The sequence below is a fragment of the Daphnia pulex genome, chromosome 2 (genome assembly GCF_021134715.1).
Source record: "Daphnia pulex isolate KAP4 chromosome 2, ASM2113471v1".
In the NCBI taxonomy this organism is placed as follows: Eukaryota; Metazoa; Arthropoda; class Branchiopoda; order Diplostraca; family Daphniidae; genus Daphnia; species Daphnia pulex.
Window position 1 is genome coordinate 12759230 of NC_060018.1, and position 25136 is coordinate 12784365.

Below are 25136 nucleotides of genomic sequence, written 5' to 3' on the forward strand. Positions count from 1 at the left end.
AGTGCACGGGCGGTCGGTCGGATGCGTGAAAAAAACGGCTCCTGCGCATGCCGAATGTTTTATTAATATAAAGGACTCGAGAAAAATGAGTAGGAAGAGGAGGCTTTACGTCATCTAGCTTTGAAAAAAAAAGGAAAATTTTCTTTCTCTTTTTGGCATGAGGCGCAGACAACTGAATCCGGGAGCCATTCGATACGCCACCGGGGAGATCTCCTTTCCCCCCCTTTCATCATTATATATCTCTGTTCAATTTTCGACTTCTTCTACCCATGACTCGTATAGTTGCGAGGCCTAAAGGCAGTTGCAATCATCCCGAGGAATAAAATTTTCTCAAAATGATTGCCATTAGATACCCCCCAGTCTCAACTGTTATTGTGACCATTACCTTGTTATTTGCACAATAGGAAACTATAAAAAGGACAAGAGAGGGGGGAATGTGAATAGGCCTCGGTATCAAAACTTGTTTTGGGGAATCACAATACCGGCCATTATATTCGATCCCATCAAAATGATGGACGCGATTCGATTTTATTCAGTGTCGAGTGAATGATGGCGGAAATGGAGTAGTCTATAGTTGTGTATGTTTACATTTTCCCAACTATAAACCCCCAAAAAACCGGTTCGAAATTTACAATAAAAAAGGAGAAACATTTTTTTTTTTTTTTCAAAAATTCATAAGGCGCATTGTGTGGACTCGTGGCTGTCCGGTTCATGGCCTATTCAAATATTCGAAAACATCTGGTCCTTTGCATAATCAAACGTTTCATCCATCACGATCAGAAAGTTTGATTTTTCTGACGCAACAACAACAAAATCAAAAGCTGTCCAATGGAAAAAGAGACGCCATGGTGTAAAAAGTGACAGCTTAAAAAACCCATTTTTCTTCCGACACATTTTGCTAACAAGTTTTGAGAGAAAATCAATAAGCGGATGGACGGATCAAATGAAAAAAACATCATTTCCTTTAAATGAGCTCTTTCTTCGAGCATTTAATGGCAGCAAAAGCAAAATCTAAGCAGATGGGATCCGTTCCAATCGACCTCCTCGTTTTAAGCCGGAATCGAGAAAGCTGCCGAGTTCACACACACACACAGCAAATAGAAATTGCCCATCAAGAATACAGTATATATATCTCTGTCCGGCAAAGCGCCGAGATTGCCAAAGGAAAATCCATTGTCCAGATAACATTGACGGCTTATTCGTCTAGACAGTGAGAGGGGGCATTAAGTAACGTTGGGCACACAGTGTTGCACACTGTGTGTTGGCGAATTTAAAAAAAGATTGGGTTGTATCAAAGATGATTTCAAGGCCTAGGCAACGAGGGAGATGCTGGATACTAGAGAAAGCGACGGTCGAAAATGCCCAGCAGCCGTACGTAATCCATTCACGCCGGCCGTAGCTTTTCATTTCACGCCAGCCCCATATATCCGAAAATTAACTATGCAAATTGATTGGGCGCTGGCAGAGACTCGCTAGCTCCTGTTACGACTACAACTGCCTTAGTTCTTCACGCGTGACGCCGAGGCACCGCGCGGGAGCCCCAAAGTCTTTTCCATTGGGCAGAAATCAGCGAAACGAAATAATTCGCCGAGCTGCAACACACAAAAGTGATGCACAGCTGATGGCAAAATGGTTGGAAAACCAGACACGCTGGAAAGAGAGAGAGAGAAGCAAAAGGAGCTATAGTCGTTCATCATCAAACGAAAAAAAGAAAAAGAACAACCCAGTTCAACTACTCTTGGTCGGCCTTTTTTAAATGATAAAGAACCACCACAAGTCGTAATATAATAAGTTGCTGAACCAACTCTCTTTTCGTCTGCTGCTGCTGTTCCCTTTTTTAACTGGATAATATCCCTGCATGGCTAATCGCAATTTTGTTGCCTTTTTGGCGGCAAAAGTCATCAACTTGATATCTTTCGACATCACGGATTTGGAAATATTAAAAGCTAGTTCTCAGCAAAACAGAAAATCTGAGTTTACCAATACCTTTTTGTCGATAGATAAAAACGTGTTCCGACAAAACCAAAAAACATGCACGAAAATCACATTTCATAGACAGCCAGAAAAAATACACGTGCATAATAGAAAGTTTCACTTACTTTTTGGCAGCATTATTAGTCCTGGGTCGTCCTAGGCTCCATTGTTGTTGACGTCGTTTCATTGGGGACATGGCGGGCAAGTTCAGCAGCGTACGACGACGAGATAACAATTCAACGTGAAATGGACTTACCTAAAGAAACAATGGCAAAAAATTGGAATAAAGTTAATGCGTGTTGATTGATGGCTCAGATACACACGAGTCAATGTAATACATTTGCGAAATTCAATCATCGTGACGACACCAAGTTCTACACGAGGTTTCGAGTGCTGACAACTTTGGCAGGTGATATATTTCGACAACTTACTTCTGTCGATAATTGGAAACTTGCCATAAAACACGTTGCACTGTACAGAAAATATGATTCTGATTAACAAGTTAATGCATTTTCACTAATGAATCTGAAAGTTTTTCGGTTCACGACTTGAATAGTCCACTCAAAAATCAACTTGTTCCCTTCTCAAGTTTCGACACGAGGTCTGGTTCGCAGAGTACAGTTCCGACAATGGCCGCTAGTGGCGCTTCAGTACAGTGACTAAAACCAGAAGGCCTAAGGGGAGGAGGCGTGGAATTTTTCCGTTTTTAGGCCTCGTTCTTTTTCAATAGCCATCTAACGGCCATCGATCCAACTCGAAGGCTAAAAATCGCGCCTATTGGGCCTTTTTCGAAGAAGCGCGCGTAAACACGTGAAATTTGAAATTGAGAAAAAAACGAAACGGAGAAAATGAAAACAATAAAACAATTGGCGACACATCCTGCTTCTTTTAATTAGCCAAAAGGGAGTTGGGGGGGTAACAAGCTGTTGTTGCCATTCTGTCGCCAGGAATAAATTTTCGAGCCAAATTTAATTACTCATATAATACAGGAATAGAAACAAAAGGGAGAGAGAGAGCGAATGAGAACTCGGAGTCGGCCAGGCACGGCAAATTAATGGCACGTGACGACATCTAAACGCGCGTTAACCGTCGAGCAAGGAACTTGTGTGTGTGTGCACATATCGAGTGTGAAGTAGGTTCACTTTACATCGAATCCCAAATGGTCGAATCGTTAAAACAGATGCCGTTTTCGACGTCAATAATCATCGAAACATCACCAGAATTAGAAAAGAAAAAACAAAAAGAGACACACACTACCATCTCTTACGAAATGATGGGCTTTTAGTTGTTTTTGTTTTCCTTTTTTTCCCTGTTTGGGGGGGAGTAACGAACATGCAAAGGCGTGGGAATGTTCCGTGTTTTCACGCTCTAGCGGACCGTAGTTATACTATAACACCAGCTGAGTAAGATATATAAAAGTAATCATCTTCATCGTTAAAAAAAAGAACACCATAGGCTCTCTAGCTCGGGAGTAGTTAGTAATCGTAATAATCATTATTGAATTCAAACGACTTTTTTGCAGCGGGAACGTAACGTAAAATTTTCTAATTATAACCAGCTGAAGATATTACGCACAGTTTGCTAGCTGTATACATCTATTCTATAACCGTGTGTTCTTTCATTCGGAACTGTGTGCTGCTGCTGTAGCTATACACTCGCCAGCAGACTGTTCTCTCTCTCTCTCTACTAGTGCTGCAAAAGTTCCAGGTTTAACTTGTTTCAAAACAGCACAAACCCAACAACTTGAAAATTATCTATTGAAAATGTCCGTCTCGAGAAGTTGAGAGAAATTTATGCAAAACTCTTTGACTGGTTCTCTATACTGCTGCTGCGATTGCCAGTGGGAAAAAAATTAACATCTACTTCTACTCAGCAGGTCGAGTCTATTACTTAAAAACAAATGAAGTCGGTTAGCGCATATTCGTGTATAGTACTTAGGCGGTGTGTGTGTAAACTTTCACTCACTTATTCCCGAAAAATGAAACGAGGTTTTTCTGCTTTTTCGGGGAAAAATAAATAATATTAATAATAATAACTTTCGATTCACATTCTCGTGTTTTTTCTCTCGGGTACATGTATATATTTATTCATTTTGAAAAGTGGCCGGTTTTTTTTCTTCCCCTTAAAAATGAGTAGTATAGCTGCTGCTATATACACGGACGGTGAGTTTTAGCTACGAGACCAATTACCAGGCTATGAAATATTATATGCTTCAATTTGTTTGACGATGTAGTCGTCGTTACACGACGGAGACGACGGACGGACGGACGGACGGGAGTATAATTAACGGAGATGCCAAAAGTTGTGGAACGTCGTCGAGTAGTTGGACCGAGTCATAAACAATCGAGCGTCATCTAGGCTACTCATTTATATATCTAGGGCAGTTGCGTTCTTGTAGCAATCGCTACGAATAAGTGTCTGCACCAACTGTTCCTTCACGGCCGAAATCATAAAATTTAAAAGTAAAAAAGTCTTCCATTTTGTTTGTGTTTTTTTGCATCCAATCACCTTTTATTTATTATTCCGTGGAATTTATTCTATTTTAAATATTTATTTGTAAAACAAAAACAAAACAAAAAAAGAAAGAAGAAAACAAATGAAATTCCTGATGTCCCGAGGAATTTTTGTATGTAATATTCAAAGAGCTGCTTTCATTTCACGTAAACTATTCGGCTTAATTGCTGCCAATTATGCAGGTAGTAGTCTATAATCAGGAGCGAATATAAGAAGAAGGAAGAAATCAGATAAAGAATAGAAGATGACCACTCTGGACAGGACTCGTTCATCACTTTTAAAGAGCCTTCTAGCCGAGACTTTGATGATCGGGACCAGCAGTTGGCTACAGTTTCTGCATTTCGATTCGTTCATTTATCATCATCAACGCCATCGCCGCCCTTCCAGCAGCATCACGCTCGTTTGAGAGAGCTAGAAGAAATTGTTTCCCGAACCAGGCAACGCCGGCGCAAACTACTAGCCTCTACTATCGCCCAACTCTCATCCACTGGGCGATGATTTATTGTCCGAGATATCTCACATGTACACTGATTCATTTTCCAACCCATCTGGAGATGAAACTTGATTTTCTATACAACTCAAATTTTCTCCAAAGCATTTTGCTGCGAAATTCATCATTATTTTCTAGTGTATAGACAGAAGAAGAACCGTCGATGTCCTCCGCTCATGTCCAATCAAACGACCGTTGGTTGGACTCGGCCACTGCTGCGCTTGATGTACTCGAAGCTCGACGACGGTGGAAGCACTCACGACTGCACTTGTGCGTGTGTTTTCCTTTCTTTGCCGAAAATCGTCCTTTAAAGTAGTAGAGAGGGGGCTCTTATTCCTTTCTCAATCAACGACCGACGAGATTGAAATAGCCCAAAGGCGCAGTTGATGTGTAAAGAGTCCAGGCTCTACTTTCCGCTGTCTCTCATGCCACCCATCAACTCCGGCGGCGGACGATATTTCAGCCGCCCGATCAATAAAACGACTCGACACAAACACAGCAACTTGGACGGGTCTCTAATATCTCGAAAAGGGTTTTCCAGCGTATAGTTTATACATAACAAATGAGCCTCTCGTCCGAAAGTGAGTAATAAGAGAGAAACAGCCTACCATCAGCACACAGCAGCGTCGGCCTGATAAGAAATGGATAAGCCTTTCAGAGTGGCTTTTCTACTCTCTAGCTGTGTGTTTATAGTTTTGTGATGATTGAAAGTAGCCCAGCAAACTTGCTCCTGCAATGCTCGGCATGTAACAATTAAAACGGGACTATAATTCAAGAGTTGATATCGGGGGTCTGGCTATATAATCGGCAGTGAAAAGTTTCAGGCCGCCGCTGCTGCTGCTGCTGCAGAGAGAGTTGTGTGCATAATTGACGGCGAATAAGAGCTGGACGAATAGGAAAAAGAAAAATGATTCGACTAGGGCTCCTGGCAAAAAAGAGATGTTGCGCCTGCGCCGATATCTTTTAGGCAAAGTCTACTGCACTTCCTTCCGCTCTCTCCCCCCCCTCTCTCCTTTTTGCGGAAATTATGTCGCCTTTTCTTCCCGCCCACGTTCCGGATGGCAGCCAATCACGGCCCCAGCCGTGTTTTTGGCTACAGAAAACATCCAGCGAGAGAGTGAGCGGCATATAGAGACGTGCGTTGTGTGACAAGGGTGGGGGGGTTGAACAGGAAACACATCCAGCCTGCTCCTTTGCTCCATACACTGCCTTTATTATACCACCCACACACCCTTTCATCGCCCTGATCCCCCCCCCCCTCTCATCGTCTCTTCTTCTTCTCATTGGTCGTCGTGACGCCCTTTTTTCCAAAGTGAATGGGGGGGTCTCTCCCCCTCACCCGATGAGACAGAGGGGTGGGTGGGTGTTGAATCCGGTAGCCTTTTCCATCCGGCCTATAATATACATGGCCAGTCTCTTTCGGTGCATAAAAGCCCGAGTCTAATTATACATATCCATCATATCCTCCTTGATGTGCTAGGGAGCCTATCAGGGAGCAACACGACGACGTAGACGACGGGCAAACAACATGGCGCGCGAGGTCTATACTTTGCATATTACATGTGCGATTATTATTCGGCTGCTACAACACATAATAATTCATTATTGAAACGACAGACAGACGGACAGACGGACGGACAGGGCAGACCCAGATAAGGAAATGTGCATAGAAAGGCTATTCCATATTCATTCGGGGCATTATATTCCGCACAACCCCGCGCTCCGGACGGACTAATATAACCGCCAGATGATGATAAACTTTGAAATGTATTAAGAAGGAGAAGGTGAGCCGCCTAAATAATAATAATAATCAGGGGCCAGCAATGCCTAAGCCAGAAAGATGGAAAATGGAATTTCACATCTATATAGTGACCGTCACGTGTCAGTTTCGATTCGACCGGTTCGTCGAGTCGCCGTGAAAAGAAATTCTATCCGAACGAGAAAAACAAATTCGTGACTTTTTGTTAGACAACGTTCGTCCATTTGAGGTGGTCAGCCCGGCGTATTTAAAATCTGGCACGGCGATGAGAGCTGCACTTTAATATATAACTGGCGTCCGACCGCCGAGTAGACGAGAGAAAAAGTGACGTGAAAATCAGTTCGATATTAGAACATGTAATCTGCTTAGTGGTCTAATATGACGCGGGCCAGACAGGGGAAAAAGATCTGATTGACGAAGCGGGCGGGAGAGAAATAGAGCGTGTCAATGTGTCGACCGATTTTAACTCTTTAAAAAGTCAAGAATTATTTTTTTTTTAATAAAATAAAATGGAGGGAGAAAGCGGCCGCTACTGTTAGATCGTCTTGGGTGGTGGTGGTGCGCCATCCATTACCCGGGCGCCCATCAACGGTGTGTGTGTGTGGGTCCGAGTGATCTGCCACTTATATTCCTATCTGGCCAGCTGCTATTAGATACACATTTGATAATACAATATCCATTGCCCGGCACTCATCATTTGCCCGAGCTGATGGCGGACCCGAGCCCGGCTGTGTGTGGGGGATTAACAGTCGCCGAGAAAGTGGGCCAGCAGCAGTTCAGCAGTTGTTCGTTTTGAGACATGACAGATCCCATTCGCTCTGAGTTGATCATTTTCGTGCGGGACTTCTGGGAAAATAATTCGGACCGAGGCTCTCTGATGATGGAGGCGCCCCCGGTCAGTCACGAAATCAAAATCAAAATCAAATATAAAATCAAAAGTTTTTTCCATTTCCCTTGGCTGATATTAACGTCTGCGGGATGAAACGGTTGGAAACGGGTGGGGGAGGGAGGGGTTGGAGGAAAATCAAACGATTTTGTCACATGCGTCTCCCGCTGGCCAGTCGGTCGCGGTCGTGAATTGCTTTTCGTCTTCGACTTATCAACCGGGAGAAAATAGAACAAAATGAAGCCGACGCTGTGCTGCCAATAAACGGTTGCCCGGCGGGGGATGTTGATTGCAACCCGCGCCAGATTCAAAAAGTCACATCACAGTAAAGTTTCTCATTTCTAGAATCAACGCTATAGGCTAGTAGACACGCACACACACAAGTTATAGATGGACTCAAAATATATAAACTGGGCTGGATGATGGGCCGGCTTCTCTCTCACTCTCATCCCTGGCCAATTTGCTGCTGCCACGGCGATCCAACAAGACCGGAATCACCAAGGCCAATCTCCGTTTTCTCGATTACTTTCCGGCGCTTGACTGCTGACGGACGTCTGTGAAAAGTTAAGTTCGAATCTCTCACGTTTCACATAAAAATTTTTTGATTTTGATTTTAAAATCTGAACGTCAAAATCTTTGACTCGGACATTTTTAATTCATTTCATTTCACTAGGCGATGACATCAGCAGAGTCGGACGATGATTCGAATCGACCGCGAGATGGGAAAACGGCCAAGTCCATCGACCGAAAAAAGGCGAAAAATCCACGTACAAGAACACGATGCACACAGCAACAACTGAACTGCTGATACGATAGGTAACGTACTGACAACATTCGCGTTCCCACGGACAGTCAAAATATCAAATTGTTTTTTTTTTGCTATCATCGCGGCGTTTAATTCAACAATAAAAGCAACCCTCTACTGCCCGAAAACTCGTTTTTCTATGGAATTGAAACCAGCCAAAGAAGAAGAAGAAGAATCTAAACTTTGGTGAATAAAAATAAAGTATTTTCAAATGAAAAGCCACCGGTTTTATTCGAAATGAAAAAAATAGTACAATATCGGCCCAAAAAATAACCCTAGATGCGCCAAGGCGTATTATATGCAAAACAGGTTTGAGAACAAAAAGACGATTGGGAAAATCGGCTCCTTTTATTGCCGATGTATATCCGTTCCTGTTTTTATTTTTATTTATTTTTTTCTATTGAAACCCCCCGAAAATAAAAATAAAAAGAATTACAAGAAATCGCCATGGGAGTGATGGAATGACGAATAAAACCGGTCGATCGCTCTGTGTGTAGTACCGCGATGGACATTTCACACGGGGTGGGGTTTTCTCTTTTGTGTGTGTGCGTGTGTCCCCTCCCTCGTCGGACCGGCCGTCTCTCGCAATCGGAAAAAACTTTTTCTTCTTCTATCGGCAGCAGAGAAAAACGGGTTTTCATCATACAAGATCTCGTATAGCTGCAATAACTGGACGCGCATACCGGTAGAGTCCCAGGCGGCTGCGGCCGATGTGATGGATGGGAGAGAATTGTGTTTGACCGAGAAGAGAATCTAAACAACATCCGCCATGACGGCGATGCTCGGTCACACGCTCTTTGATTTGACATTATGCGACAAAATTCACAAAAGCTGGGCTGCACAAAACCAGATTATAGGAGGAGAAAAACCAGTCTCTTGCAAGAGCGTCTAGTATATTTTGTTTTGAAGAAATTCGTGGAAAAGCCGTTACGCCATTTATTTCTGACATGTTCCATTATAACTTGGAACAGGATAAAAAAACCTGGTCGATGTATATAGCGAGAAAACCGGTCGAATCATCATCAACGGCTCTTTTGGGGGCAAAATAAAAAAATGAAATAAAAAAAACTGGTCTTCATATTTTGATATAAAAATGTGTTACTACTTGAAGGCAATGGAGAGTGATGGAGTCTAAATATAGCCGCAGCTAGAAGGCTATCATCCACAATGTCCGTTGTTTCATCGATAAATAATTATATGACTTATCGTCATCATCCCAGTGACATTTTCCCGACGCTCCTACCAAAATTCCCACAAAAGTTGTCGGGATTTTTTGGAAAAATTTGATTTTTAAAAATTGTTATGATATATTCGGTTGTAGCCAATAAGTTGCATCGCTCTGGACATGTGAGCTGATTAGCACCTGAATGTTGTTTCTCCCAAAACATTTTCCTTTCTATTCGTCAGGGAGGGAGGGGGGAACGAACGAAATATCCCGCTGACCTTTTATCATATGCGATGCGACCCCCTCCCGGAGAGAAAAAAATCACGCCCGACAGGGGGACGCCCAAAAAACAGAAAAAACAGATCAAGAACATTTTTCCAGTTCCTTCTCGTTTCCTTGGCAAATCTCATGATGAATCGCCATCCGCTGTGTGAACCCTCATCCGTCCATCCATCAAAGAAATAAAAGGGGAGAGAGCTGAGCTGAGCTAGCTAGCTATTCAAAAGTGTTTGCATAATAGGTTGGCGACGCTGACGCTTTTCATCATCACGAAAATCCCTTTTCCTATTTAGACAAAAAAAAAAACGCACGCACAGACGGAAAGATGTTTTTTGGGGGATCCAGTTCTGTTTTTTTCTGGGGCCATTTTCCAAACGAGGGGGATATTTCAATGAGCTACATCGTCATATTTTCCGACCGGTTTTACCCCTTTCTCCCTACGACGAACAAAACAAAAGAAAAACGAACGCGCAAAAACTATCGGAAATTCAACCAAAAAAACAGAGACGCGCAACTTCCCCCAAACGGTTTCTACTTATTTTTTTGGGTCCGTCACACAACGGCTGTGACGGGCGAGGATCCTTATTGATCCTCTCTGTGCATTTCCTTATAGTCCGGCGATAGACGTGCGAAATGAGATTTTCAATGAGGGCGGCGGCCGGGCCCATCAGCCGTTGGCGCTATAAAGTCTTGTATTTGTCGACTCTCTTTCTAATCTACACATCGTCTGCTTTATAAACATCATCATCACGTACATATAAACTCGGCCAGCAGCCAGCGCCGAAACCTTCTAAAATCTTCAAGTCGCCCCCTTGGCAGCAGCAGCAAACAACAACAACAATCTAAAATCGCCTCCAACGAAGATTTCTCTTGTTGGCCGTCCTTCTGCTGCTGCCGTGATGACGGAAAACAATTAGCTAATGAAAAGACACAGCAGAGAGAGAAAGGAGGAGTTGCCAAGACTGTGTAATGAGTCCAAACTATCCAGAGAAAAAGAGTAGACGGTAGTAGTATAGGATAGAGGAGCTCTTGGGGCTCTCCTCTTGGCGACATTTCCAAGAATTCAGCACACACACACAGCAGGTCCATAAACAAAAGACATATTTACTCAAAGGAGGATATTTATACAGCGCCCAAGAAGAAGAAGGAGAAGCGCCCATGTTTCTTTCTTCCGGCGGTTGGTCGGTCGGTATATGTATTACGCTAGAGCGGGAATCAACCCACCGCCCAAGATTTACTTGGCCAAGTTTTCCTTCTCTCTCTCTTGAATGCAAGTCATATAAATCCTATTTACGATGTACATCTCTAATGGCAGCACAAGGAGCTACTATAGAGAGAGACACACATAAATATATGAGCGATACTTTTGCGCCCAGGATATATACTTTGCTTTCTCCCCAAAAGTTTATAATCTATCCGCAGCTTTGGTCTCTGGTCTGGGCCCCCCCCTTCCTCCTTTGCACGTGTTACTTAAAACTTGGGCATGTCCCCCCCGCCGACGCTACTATACTTTATAAAGGGACACATCTCCTAGACGATCCTGATGCTCGGCGGCAGAGAGAGAGAGAGAAAGTGGGAAGCAAAAGCTCCGCCGTTGCGCACCACCGCCAATTGCGTGAAACTTGCGCGCGCCCCTGTTCCCTCTACTCCTCATCCATTTCCGTTCGGGAAATAAAATTGAAACAAAAAAAAAAAAAGTCGGACAATTTTCCATTTGATGTGATCACGCCCTGCGTTTAGATCCTTGCCAACTCGGCAACGATTGGCCGGCTGAGAGAGACGCCATCACGCAAAATTCCCGAGACTCCTCTCTGTCTCTCTCTCATCACTGGCGACGACGACGAGAGAGTTAAGACACTTGAACACATTCGAATTCGATCGGGGGCGTCTCGGCACACTCTCTTTGTCTACTATACCCACCCGGATGACGAAGCCTTAGACGAGCCGAAAATTCCTGGCCTTTCCCTTCAATCTTCTCTTAGACGACGACGTCGACGACGAGATGTAATTACTTGCTTGACTGTACTCTCTACGTACAGTCTATAACATCATTAAAACGCCTAATTACTGCGTGCTAGGCGTCGTTGCCTATATTTAGCGCCCAACTTTAAACTGCCACATACAATATGACTGTCTGTTACATTTCCCAACACCGGAATTTGAAAAAGTAAAAATTAAAACAGGCCTAAAATGGCTGTCCAATACATTAATACATCCATCCGTCATTATACCATTAAACGGCCTAAATCAATAGAAAATCGTTTGCGGAAAAAGTTAAATCAAGTAAAAAAGTAACTGAATTTCAATAATAAATGTAATGTAGTTTGTTTGTAATGATCTAGTACTACTTTTATTAGAGGGAGATGATGATGATGCAATGTAGGCATGATGCCGGGCGCTACATTAAATAAGACGCCCGACATTTTTACAATGCTCTCTCTCTCTCTCTTGGGGGGTTGCGCATTCTGGGCAAAGAGACGCCGGACGAGGAGATAAGAGAGAAAGCGCATCAGTCGTGTTAATGTGCATCGTTGATGCACAGCTGCGAGGCGACTCTCTGCTGACGACAACGACGACCAGAGAAATATAAGACGACGACGCTAATATAAGGAATACTATGCTCTCTGGCAATCCAATCAAAAGCGGGCGACGAACAGAGAGAGACCGAAAGCCTTCGTCTATATACTTCAATGCTATCGCCATTATATTATTGTCTCGGACTGATAGATAGACGTAGGCTGCTGGCCTCTTCTCCCACTTGATTACATTTCTCTGCTGCTGCCCATGTGGGAGGATTTCGTCTACATATCCCCCCCCCCTTTCGAGTGCATCTTTAACATAATGAAGACCTTCATTATGCAGGCTTTATGTGTCATCATCATCAAACAAGGCCCATCATCAAGGGACTCTGCCTAGGCTGCAGCCTGGGAAGGAGGGACTATAGAAGAGCAACAACATTTCGCGATGAAAATCGTCATCTTCTCTCTCTAGCTAGCTAGCTCTCTGTCGATCCTTGTTTTATTGTTATTTCCTCGTAATTGCCAAGACTGCTCGGTTGCCTGTACTCGGTACACTCGCCGTTGTGTGCTGCTGCCCCTCTGATGAGTTTCTCTCCCCCCTTTTTTGTTTTAAGACGACGAGGTACCGGGAGGAGCTTGGAAATATTTCATCACGATGATATATACATAATGAAACGAGATAGTCTACGGCGTTGTACTGTCTACTGGCTGAGCTAGATGAAATCAACTTGATGTCTAAAAACATTTTTAACTCTTTCTCCCATTGCGGTTATGAATGTGCACCGCATAATAAATAAGAAACTTACTCCAACTGTAGCTCTACTTATATATGACGTGTACGTGTGATCGCAACGGACACCACGAAAATCGGCTTTTGTCAAACTGCCACTCATCTAAATCAACGGGCAATCACCTAGACGAGACTGTACACACAGAGAGGATAGAATATTATCGACGGGGCCTAGTATAGTGTATATATCTTCCTATTATATAAGCGAACTGCTAAGCGGATTGGCCGATTGTTTGCGCCTCCTTTGGCCTCAAAAGGACAAAACAAAATTCAGAAGGCTTGGAAATAGTCGGGCCTAATCCAGCACCACCCCACTCGACTCTTATAGGCATCGAATTGCAGTGAGCGGCAATCAAAGATTCATTCGAATCGAAAATAGACAAGAGGCTTATCAAATTGAGTTGTGTGGAACCGGTTGTATGACGGCGTTTTGACTTGTATCAACCCCATGATTCAAATCGGCTCTTTTCATTTTATTTGGGAAAAATCATTTCAAAATGGGCAATAACAAATGAAAAGGTCAGCGCCAACGTCACCTCCCCGCCTGTGTCGTCATTCGAAGCTCTCGGCGGCGGGTCTCAGGTATACAAATCGGCTACATGATCCCCAGCACAGAGTGAATGTTTGGCTTCGTACAGACTCAAATATGAGAGAAACACAATAATGTAGGCTGGCTGCTGCTGCCCTCCAGCTTCTATATGGCCTATGGGAGACGTTTCGTTGCCGGATCCAATTTCGTCGGGCTAATACAAATGCCCGCCATTTTGTGACAGTTGGGCGAGAGAAAACAAGCGCCTCAGCGTCTTTTCCCCCCCAAAATTTGATTGCACAGGTTCTCTTTGACCAACATTTCTAGGTCACATAATATCAAAGAGCACAGCAGCTATACCCCTTTTTGTTTATGACTTTGGCCAGCAGAGTTTCCAGTTTCAAAACGACATCGTCAAGAGAGAGGCCTCAACGACATCAAAGCACAGAGAAGTGATACACTGCCCAGGCCTGTAATAAAATTTCAATCATCTTTCTTTATAAATTCTGTCAAAATCATTTTATTTAAAAAAAAAAGCCTTATTTTCATTTAGGCCTCTTCATTTCAAGTTGGGAATGTTGACAGTCTAATCAAATCAGATGCGAGACCGTTGTTGCATAGCCTTGCGTGTGTGATACGCTATTTATTTTTTCTCTAGCTCTCGTTTTCTGCCAACGGCCGCTGCAGTGGCCAGGGCCATCAAAAATAAATTAGAAGAAGAAGAATCGAGTGTGGCTGTTGTTGGGTGAAAGTTGTGCAGCCGTTCACGTTATTACTCTGCCCAGTTGGTCTATCCAGTGAGTCATATTTTTCTTTTTCCTTTTTTTGATACACATAATGATATGTAATAATAACAATAGTTCCAGCGCGCCTGCTTTAGCTCTCTCTCTCTTATACATATGCAGAGTATCATGTGGAGTTCACACACACACCCACATATCAAAATATATATATCTACCTATGTGTGTGTGTGTATAAACAAAAGGCGATGTACACACACACACCATAAATATGGCGAAAAAAAAAGATGAGGAAAGTATAGTAGACGAAAAGAAAAAAAGAAGTTTTATTGCCCGGCTGCTGCTGGTCGTCATGACCGCGGGAATAATGGTTTATTCATTTCCCCCCTCTTGTTGGAAAACTCAACTACTACCTATGATATGCTGCCGAAAAGTGTTTTTTAACTGGGTAATAGAGATCGGTTGTTGCATCAACTTTCGTTTTATTACTACCCCCCAAGATGTCAATTTAAATAATTTTTTTGGAAATCGGGGCACACGTCAATTGATGGTGGTGGGCTGGGACGCAGACATTGCCAGCTGAATGATATGCGTCTAAATAATCAAACAGCCCGACGACGACGCAACCGAAGACGGCGACAAGCACTTGGAAAGTCTCTGCAACATTTTGAGAGGAGAGGGGCGCAGAGATGAGAGACGGACTACTCGGAGAGTTTCACCATTCCGCAGAGCCGCGCCCTTTGCTGATGGGCAAATTGGCGAAAATCTCTTCTTATTCAAGTTTCAAAACTCGACGGCGAGAGAGAGAGACTGTACTGCAGTGTATAGTGAGAGGCTCTAGCCTTATACTTATATACGGCCGCCCAGGCGACGACAAGTAAAAGCGTAGATCCCGAAACTGCCAGCAACTGGAGCCGCCGATAAAGTTAACTTTATAAAAGCAATTAGAGCTCCAAGTCTTGGCCCCGGCGACTCTCGCATTATAGCCTAGACGCTCCTGCTCCTGCTGGTTACAGTCGAGAGTCGCCATCGCCAACCAGCCAAAACTTGCGACGGACGTATACGTACAAGACTCGATTGAATTGAAACAGAAAAGATGCCCATGATCAAAGTGTGTGTCTCTCTACAATATTTTTAAGGGAATATCTGGAACAATCAAAAGTCCATTTTACCCGAATGGCCTAAAAATATAAGATTCAACTTAACTGGTTGGAGGGGGAAATGCACAGGGACATTTGATTGGAAACGCCAATAATCAGCTAGCAGCTAGGCGGGGCGGGAATTTCAAATGTCATCCGGCGCACAAACATCTTTAATGACGAAAAGCTGTCACACAGCACAAGAGAGAGGAGACATAAGGCGACGACTCTCTTCAAATTACCTCCCTCCTTCTGCTTTTAATTAAATAGTTGCGCCATCAGGTTGCAACAGCAGCAGCAGCCACGTTTCAATTATTCGAGTTGCAATGCGCCTTGCTGCTGCTGGATCTTATCCGTCTTTCCACTGCCAACTCTGGCAAGGAACCGATCCAGATTCTTATTGAAATTTCGCCCGAAAAATATGCAACGCAAAAGGAGTTGAGAGAGAAAATATGCGCGGGAATCAAGAGCTTTTTGAGTGATGACATGTTGGGATTTTTACTACACAAACAAATTGGAAGCCCGCAAGGGTTTTTTCCCATTTTCGAAAAATATCAAAAAAGTCGAAATGGGACAGTGAAAAAATTTCGGGAGAATTATTCATCAGCGCGCTAAAATTCTACTCGCCAGTATTATTATTATTATTATTATTTATTGTGTACGTGTGTGTGTGCATATTGGATGATGAATGATGGACGCCGACCATCACCAGCGGGGGTTTGGGATTTTCTTTACGGACGGGAATGCAGCAGCAGCTCTTTTAAAATATACAAGAGACTCAACGTTGCCAAGAGAACGAGGATCAATCACAATGTTTTTAGCTGTGCCGTGTATATTTTTAGATACACGTTGTGTGATCAGGTAGATAGTAGTACAAATGGTTAAAAGAATCCGTGTGTACCCACCGGCGTCGCATTTCTATTTTTATTTTCTTGGCGTCGTTTTCACTTGAGAAAAAAGGAGAAATGATGATGGCCACCCACTTGTTTCCCTTGGCTCTTATTAAAAACCAACAAAAACAAACACACGGAGTAAATAATAATAAAAGAGATGGGACGTCGTTTAACATTAACCAAAAAGTCTTTCGTGTTTCCTTGGCCAGATGACGATAACATCAGCTGATGTAATGATAAGTCAACGCGATCCACTCATCCATCAATTTGTTTTTTCCTTTCGAAAAAAGAAAAAACAGATTTACATTTTCTCTCTCGCTGGAATTTTTCAAACGGTTTTTCGCCTACGGTTGCGATCTGGTTGGCTGTTGCGTGACATTTTCGACTTCACTTTCGGAAAAAAAACTTGACGAGTTTTGTGGGTGGAGGAAACGTTGTCGGGAACGGTTTCACTGTCGACACGATAAACGAGCTCTTCAAAAAAGGTTGCAAAATTCCTTTTCGATTGTTTTTCTAAATTAAAAAAGATTCACGCCAAAAGCGCCCGAGGGTGTCGTACACCATCTAGCGGCCGATCCCTACAACCCCCTTAGAATAATAGGGGCGCCAAATTCAAACCAAAAACCCCAATCAAATAAACCCAAAAGTCGATAAAACGAAAATAAAAAACAAAATGATTCGACCAGATATTTATTATTGAATTTTTCTTTTTATTATTTTTGTCGTCAAGAAAAATGATTCTCACTTTTTTTGTTTGTTTTGTTTGTTTTTTTTCAAGCTTGAATGCAGCAGATAAAAAGTAGAAACACAAAAAGAAAAAGGTAAAAGGGATGGGGGAATACTTTTTTTTCGAGAAAAAGAGTGGGGAGAGAGAAAATGGAGATACTGTGGTAAGTAGCAAACTTGTACAAGAGAAAATGGCATTTTTTTTTGTGCCCGTGTGTGCGCCAACGAGAATTTGAACATGAGACTCACTACACACACACACAGAAACACATACACACACACAAGAAACATGCGTACAAATAAACAAGGTTTCAAATTTTTGTTTGTTTGTTCACTTGTTGTCGAAATTCTTCGGGAGGAAAAGAAAAAAAAGTTTCAAACAGGTTTTTTTTTCTTATTTTTCGAATAAAACAAAAAAATGGTTTTTTTTTCGAGTCGCCTTCGAAAAGAGACAACAACCGAACAACGACAGCAGCAAAACAACGAAAAAATAATTCGATCGAACACAAAAATTTCCCTTTTTCGGATGAAAATACACAAAATGTGGCAGGGACACTGAGAAAAATGGTGAACGAAAATAAGTAAAGATGAAAAAAAAAAAACACGAACGAGAAAGAGGAGAAACAACCCCTGAAAAAACACACCTTTTTGTTTTATGTACAACAAGAAAAAAAAAGAAACACGACACGGTTCCCCTGCGATGACATTTCGTTATCGTGAAAAATACAACAACACCTTTTTTTTTCTCGGGTCGTTGATGTTTTCGAAGAGACATTTAGGGCCAAAAAAGAAAAAAACAAGTCTAAATGTAATAATATAAACGAGTTACACACACACACACGAGAAAAGGATGTGGGGGAATCCATTTTTTTTTCAATGAGGAGAGAAAAAAAATTATTTACTTTTTTTTTTAAACACAAACGAAAAATGTTTTTCACGCAATCGATTTTTTTTTTCACCGGGGATTACCACAAAAAAACGGCAGAAACCACACACACACACACAAAAAGAGGGAAACACAATTTTCTCCTATCGAAAAATAAACAAAAAAAAAAGTTTCTGCGAAGTTTTGTCCGTTTGCGTGTGTCGATAATATATTATTATTACGTATTAACAATAAGCTATTCGAGATACTGTTTCACATGCCAGGTAGTGAACAAGCCACTGCCCTGCTCTGTTTGAAATCTGAATGAGGAAAGAAAACTTACGGAGAGGAAACAAACAGTTTGAGGTATTTGAAATTGGAACTGGACGCGACGACGCCCTCATCTGAGCTTCAAAAAATCTCCTTGTGTCTCCAGCTATTTATAATTAATTGATTCAATTTTTTGAATTTGAAATCCGTGAGAAATGTGTGGGAGGGGAGAGAGAGAAAAAAACACACACAAACTAGACAAACTAGATGGAGCCATCATCTTGTTTTAAAAAAACAAAAAAGGCACCTCAGTTAATGAATTAACTCTTGTTTTTTGTTTAACGTGATGGCCCTTATTATTTTTTACAAGATGAAAACGCCTCCCATAACAAAAATTCCATCAGGTAAGAAATCAAAAGAATTTTATTTTAGTCTCCCCCCTCCCGAGTTTGTGCTCTAACGGTGGGTGGTGCGAGGTCGGTTCGTTCAAATCACCCGAGCTCTTTCAAAGTGAGGGGGAGAATTGGCTATCCCCGAACGAAAAAAACGGCAGTTGAATGGAATTTAGTGGGGGGGATGTGTGTGTGCGCGTAAGGAGGAGGATTAACAATTGATGGATCACTGCCGGATGTGTGGCAAGTTTTCTTAAAAAGAAAAACAATTTGAAATCGGCAGGACAACGAACAAACGTGGTGGTGACTGGGCGTCAAACGACAAATCAAAACGCCTTTTGTTTTTTGTTGTTTGAAATTATTTGTCTTTCCCGCCCAGTCCGAAATCGAAATCTTTGCCGGCCGACATTAAATTGGCCGCGGCTGCTGCTGCTGCGGCTGCAGCCGCCGCCGGATGGTGCGGATGATGAGCGTGATGGGCGTAGTTCTTGATCTGGTGCAACGAGATGAGCTGGTTCGTGTTGAAGGCGTTGGCCGATTTCATCGACTCCATCGTCATCATCGATCCTCCTCCCATCTGCGATGACGAAGACGACGGCGTCGACGACGACGAAGAAGGTGGCGGCTGCTGGGCCGTTTTGGCAAAGGCTCCAAGAGGATCGTAGGGAAAGTAGGAACGAGATGCGGCGGCCGCGGCGGCTGCTGCTGCCGCCGCCACCGCTGACTGGACGCCACCGCCACCTCCGCCGCCCATTTGACCACCACCACCTCCGAGTCCGACCATACCTCCCGAACTTTGAATGGGCGTGAAAGCGGAAATGGATGAAGATGACGTCTTGGAACTGTCGTAACCAATGACTCCACCGCCGCCTCCGATTTGATGCGGATGCAATTGTTGTTGTTGTTGCTGCTGCTGTCCCAGCCGGTCGTCGTGCAAGCGGTTGAGGTGGTCTTGTTGTTGTTGTTGCTGCTGTTGTTGCTGCTGGTTATTGTGAACGCAGTCGTCGTTCCGCTCGTGGCCACTCGAGTGATTCATGACGGAAGATTGTTGTTCCAGTCCGTTGGTTTCGCCCGATTTGTTCCAGTAATTGGAATCGGCTGCTGCTGCAGCGTTGGCATTGGCCGCTGCGGCTGCAGCAGCAGCAGCAGCAGCAGCGGCGCCACCCCTGGACCTCTTCTCCGGCCGTTCCGTGTGCTTGAGCAAGTGCTTGTCCAGGTAGGTTTCCTGCGTGTACGACTTGCCGCAATAGTTGCAAATGTGCGTCTTGAGGTGTTTCGACTCCTTGTGCTTTGGAATGTGCTCGAGGAGGGCCGTCTCGTCCTGGAAGCACTTGTAGCACGAGTTGCACTTGTAGGGCTTGTCCGTCTGGTGGCAGCGCGAGTGCGACTGCAAGTTGCTCAGCTGCGAAAAGGCCTTGGTGCAGTGCGGATGGCGGCACTTGTAGGGCTTGTCGCCCGTGTGCGTCCGGATGTGCTGCTGCAGGTGACTCAGCTGGGTGAACTTGCGCTGGCAAATCTCGCAGCGGTACGGCTTGATGCCCAGGTGGATGCGCGAGTGCTGCGACAGGTACGAGCTGTTGGCGAACGACTTGGAGCACTGCGTGCATTTGTACGGCTTCGACTCGCGCATGTGGATCTGCGTGTGGAGCTGGAGGTCTGCCTTGGAGCCAAAGATCTGCACAAAACAACCAGAGAGAGAGAGGACCAGTCGCACAGACCGATCGACCAAGAGAGAGAGAGATAGAGAGATGACTGACTGATTTTTTATGTGATTTTGTTTGAAAAATTGGTTGGTGTAATAATGATTGTTTTTTTTAAAAGGCACGGAGGGGCTCTGTTTTTTTTTCTACTGGAATACGCGAGAGAGGCAGTACCGACAACCAAAAATCAAGCAATGAATGAAATGATTGGGACAGAGATTAGAGAGCCAAACTACCAAACTTTTTAATTTTTTTAATAAACAAAAAGGATAGAATAAACCACAACCAAATGTATAAAATCAAGACACGAAAAGAATAAGTTATTTGGACTCTAGAGCAGTAGAGTAAGTAAGTAAACAAAAAAGGTAAAATAATATAAAAGTCATCAAACCAATGGGTCCAGTTTTTATTTTTATTTAGGGGATTGCGAACTTTGTCATTGTCGTCTACCATCTCTCTCTCTATCCCACCCCAACTAAAAATGTCTTTTTTCTAACGAGGATTTGATTGATTTATTATTTAAAAAAAAAGACTATCTATTGAAATTCTGTCCTGTACTAAATATCCCCACGGGCCACACACACACACACATCGTAGAAAAGCCCCAAGTCGATCGCCAGCGCCGCAACAGTTTGTCGAAACATTCAATCAAAATTTGCACAGAAAAACACAAACACACACACACAAGTGGGTGCCAATTTCTTGTTTAAAAATCATCACAAATGCACTAGCAAAAAAATTTTTGTATCTCCATTTTCTTTTTTACGGTGAAAATCATAAGGATCAGGTGTGTGCAAAAAACTAAAAAAAAACTCAAATCATTTGAAAAAAAGAATTTCATTTTTAAATTTTTTCTTGGTCAAAATAACTCAAAAATTGTCTCAAATTATTTTGATTTGTCGTTTAATGGGGCAGCGCGAGCCACAACAAATGGAGGGTGTGGATTGTTTTAAAAGTTAAGACCCCCCCTCCAATCAAAAATAATTTTCCAGTTTATTTAGACAACAAAATGAATCAGCGGTTGACATTTATTGGCGCCTAAATCTTTTTGTCTTTCCTCAAAATCCCTAATTTTCTTTTTATTTATTCTCATTTCTTTTACGAGGTGGACGTTAATTGGGGGGTCATAACTTGTTTCTCATTTTTTTATATGGGCCCTTATTATTATCCTACTTAGCTCCTCCCTCCTTGAGGCACACCAACACCTGTGGGCCGTGTGAATATCGATGATATAATCAAAACTTTTACAAAAAAATTTATATTTTTGGAACATGGGAGGAAAAAATCTTTAAAAATAAAAAGACTAAAAAATAAAATAAATCCCACGGTGTGTGTGTTGCGTACCTAATCACTTTTTACGTCTGAATTCATTAACCTTTTCCAGGACGTGGACAGACAAACAAACGTATAAATAAAAAATGAGCAGAGAGAATGATTCATCAACAAGACGGATGACTGGATGTTCCAGTGACACAAGAAGAAGAAAAAATAAAAGGAGATTGTGTGTTTGTGTGTGTGGGTTCGAGTGTTGACTAGATTCGAAGCGACAAGAGTTGATTCTGCGCCTTAATCAAGACAGCCAAGGTCGTCGACCAACCAAACAAAAAGGGGGAAAATCGTTTCCAGTAGCTCAATGGACCTATTAAATAGCCATTAGAGACGAAAAGATTTCTTCTAATCATGGCACACAAGACTTTTTTCCGTACAATATCCCCGAAAAAATAGAAAAAAGACAGTTGCAGACCGAGGTATATAGGAGGAGGAATATACCGGCTTATAGGGGGCCTCAGGGCTGCTGGCCAAAAAAAAAGAATAAACAGCAGCAGCAGCAGCCAGTCCTATAACCGTAGAATGTGGTGGTGCCAACCGAAAAGCAGCGGTACATATACACTATGTATATATAAAAATATAAGCCCCTATCGGCCACCTGTTACTCTCTGGAGTGTAGACCAGAGGCTCTTTCTCTCCTCAAGATACGCCGTGAGGGGGGGGCACAAGAAGAAGAAGAAGATCCTATACAAACAGCACTGTGTGTAGTAGCCTGAAAAACTAAATTACCTCTGGGCCATAAACTCTCTCGTATTTTTTCGACTTTTTTTCTCAACGACGACGACGACGACAACGACTCGGATTTCACAGAGAGACCCCCACACAAAAATGTGTCGAAAAAGAGATTTTTCCAGAGGGGTGAAGAAAAACCATCAAGAGAATAAGTAATGATGACCCGGGCTTAAAAATTAAAATAAAAAAAAAGGTTCCAGCTACGAAGAAAAAACGAATGGGGTAAGTAGTAGTAGTAGTACCTTGCCATCTCCATTGTTTGTATTGGCATTGTTGTCGTTGGGGGTGTCTGACCGGACCGAGACATTGACCGGTGGCGACGACGACGACGACACTGACGCAGCAGCACTTTCAGCTTGATGCTGTTGTTGCTGTTGCAAAATTTGTTGTTGTTGTTGTTGCTGTTGTTGTTGGTGGTGATGATGGTGGTGGTGGTTCATCAAATCGTGACCAGACAAATGGAGTAAATGTTGGTAACTTTTGTGGTAGTCCATCGAGGCGACCGCCGCCGTTGCGTAAGGATTGACCAAGTGACCTTTCATCTGGTCGCCCAACAATGCCGCCATTTTAAAAGGCTAAGAGGGGGCTAGTGGGGGACAACACTATGGCAAAATCAATTTCGACTGGTTTTTCAAAAGAAAAATAACACACAGTTATGTATCATCAATTCGAGGGGGTCAGTTTCTCTATTGTCACCGGTCAACACGGCCCATTTTTCCGATTCATTGAATTTTTTCGCCTTTTCAAATGGAAGAAGAAGAACTTGTCAGTCGGCGCACGCGCAAACACTTTTTCTCTCTTCTCCCAACACACACACACACACGAATCAACACGTGTCCAAAAGAAAACGAAGCGAATCGTCGCAAAATTAGTCAAAACTCGTTTGATGTTTGAATCACAACACACACACACCAAGTAAAACACACACCAAATAGTAATAATGAAAGAGATGTATATAAGAATACAAGAGAGCGAATCGACCGTACGACCGGTTCGGTCCACAACTGGCAGCACGTCTGACCGAGTGTCGACTGTGCCGTGCAATCGCCTTGCCTCTTTCTGTTGGGTTGGGAAAAGTAAAAGAAAAAAAAAGATGGCCGGCCTTCTTCTTCTTCTTCCTTTCTATTTTTTCTCTCTTTCGAACGGTGGGGAGGGGAGTAGTAGGAAAAATAGGCGCCCTCCGGTGGGATGGGGAAGCCCCATAGAAAATGGCCGAAAAAATATATCTACAAAAGGGGAGGAGGAGGGACCCACTAAAAACCATCGTCGTCTGCTAGGAGGGGGGATCATCTTTCTGATACAAAAAAACGGTCTCTTCCTTTTTTATTTTTTAATAAAAAATACAGACGCCATTTTGCAAAAGTGACGTCAGAAAATTTTAGTCGAAATTTCGTTAAAAGGTCATCAGAAGAAACGCCCTTCGATATTAGACGAAAAAAAGGGCGTGTTATATCTATGTGAGGTGGGGGGATATATAAAAGAATTTTTAGCTAAAACAAAATAAAAGGTTGAGGAAACCAGTTTTTGTTTTTTCGTTTTTTTTTTTTTTTCTACCGAGAAAAAATTGAGAACCAGCGGAATGACGAAGGTGAAAACCGTTCGGCGAAATCCGACGCGCAACTGTAAAAAGAGAGAGAGAGAACAACTTGCTAGTACGACTCAATAAAACACGAGAAAAATATCCCGGCCAAGGTCTCCTCGGCATTGGCAGAAAAACGAAAACGAAAAAATTTGAATTTTTTAAAAAAATTCCCCAACTTTCGGGAACACAAATTCCATTGCGACACACACACACACGTGTGTAACCTATCGTTTGCTCCCAATCTCCACCTTCTATTTTATTTATTAATTCGACAAAAGAATAAATTTGAATTTGAAAAAACAAATTTTTTTCCCCTTTCTAATAGGCCTATAAGAAAAGGGGGGGGGGATAAAAAAAAATTGATCGACTTGATACGTCAACAAAGGGCACGTGTTGTGCTCAACCCTATCCCTCACTGTGTGTGTAATCATCAACTCAAATTCTATTTTGATGCTAATTTTCGATTTTTTTTATTCCGGCCTGGTTGATGATCTTGTTAGAAAAAGTTAAAAATAACAACAGCTACCACCACCACCACACGGTATTATTCGTCTAATTGAAATTTACGAGCCGGAACGATCGAACCAATAACCGTAAAAATGGTTATCTTCTTTTTCGATGATTGTGTGTGTGAAGTTTGCGTGTTTCTCGCGCGGGAATACACAGACACTTTCAATTAGCTGGCGATAAAATGACAATTGTTTGGTTAATGAAGTTCGATTCAGGTACAAAAATCCGTAGTTTTTCTTAATGTGAATGCAATTAACAGATGGAGAGAATTTCAGGTATTCAGCCAAATAAAAATAAAACGGTTTTCTTTTTAATTTCTATTTGAATTCCTCTTCCCCCCAGGTTTTTATCGATTCGACATTCTTCCTCGACATTTTCTCCCGGCTGACTCTTGTACTGCTGCTGGGCTGCTGGACTTGCTCACTACCCGTATAATAAAAACCGTTTGCGACGTTGGAATTGGAGAAAAAAAGGACAATCGGCGTCGCGTCCCACCTATATGGAGGCCTATAATAGGAATATCTGATTACAACGGCGACATTTTCTCG

At 42.8% G+C, this 25136-nt stretch overlaps 1 protein-coding gene across 4 annotated transcripts in view; it reads right to left on the reverse strand.

The window, feature by feature from the left end:
• The window catches only part of LOC124188372 (zinc finger protein rotund-like), a 117760-nt gene that overhangs the window by 48169 nt on the left and 44455 nt on the right, over positions 1-25136 (reverse strand). The window contains exon 5 of one of the 4 annotated variants that reach the window (XM_046580948.1): positions 18872-20410. The exons of the other annotated variants lie outside the window; for them this stretch is intronic. Within the exon in view, the coding sequence (XP_046436904.1) occupies positions 19094-20410 (1317 nt within the window). The 3' untranslated portion in view covers positions 18872-19093. Of the gene's footprint in view, positions 1-18871; positions 20411-25136 lie in introns of those variants that run through there. 4 annotated transcript variants of the gene reach the window in all.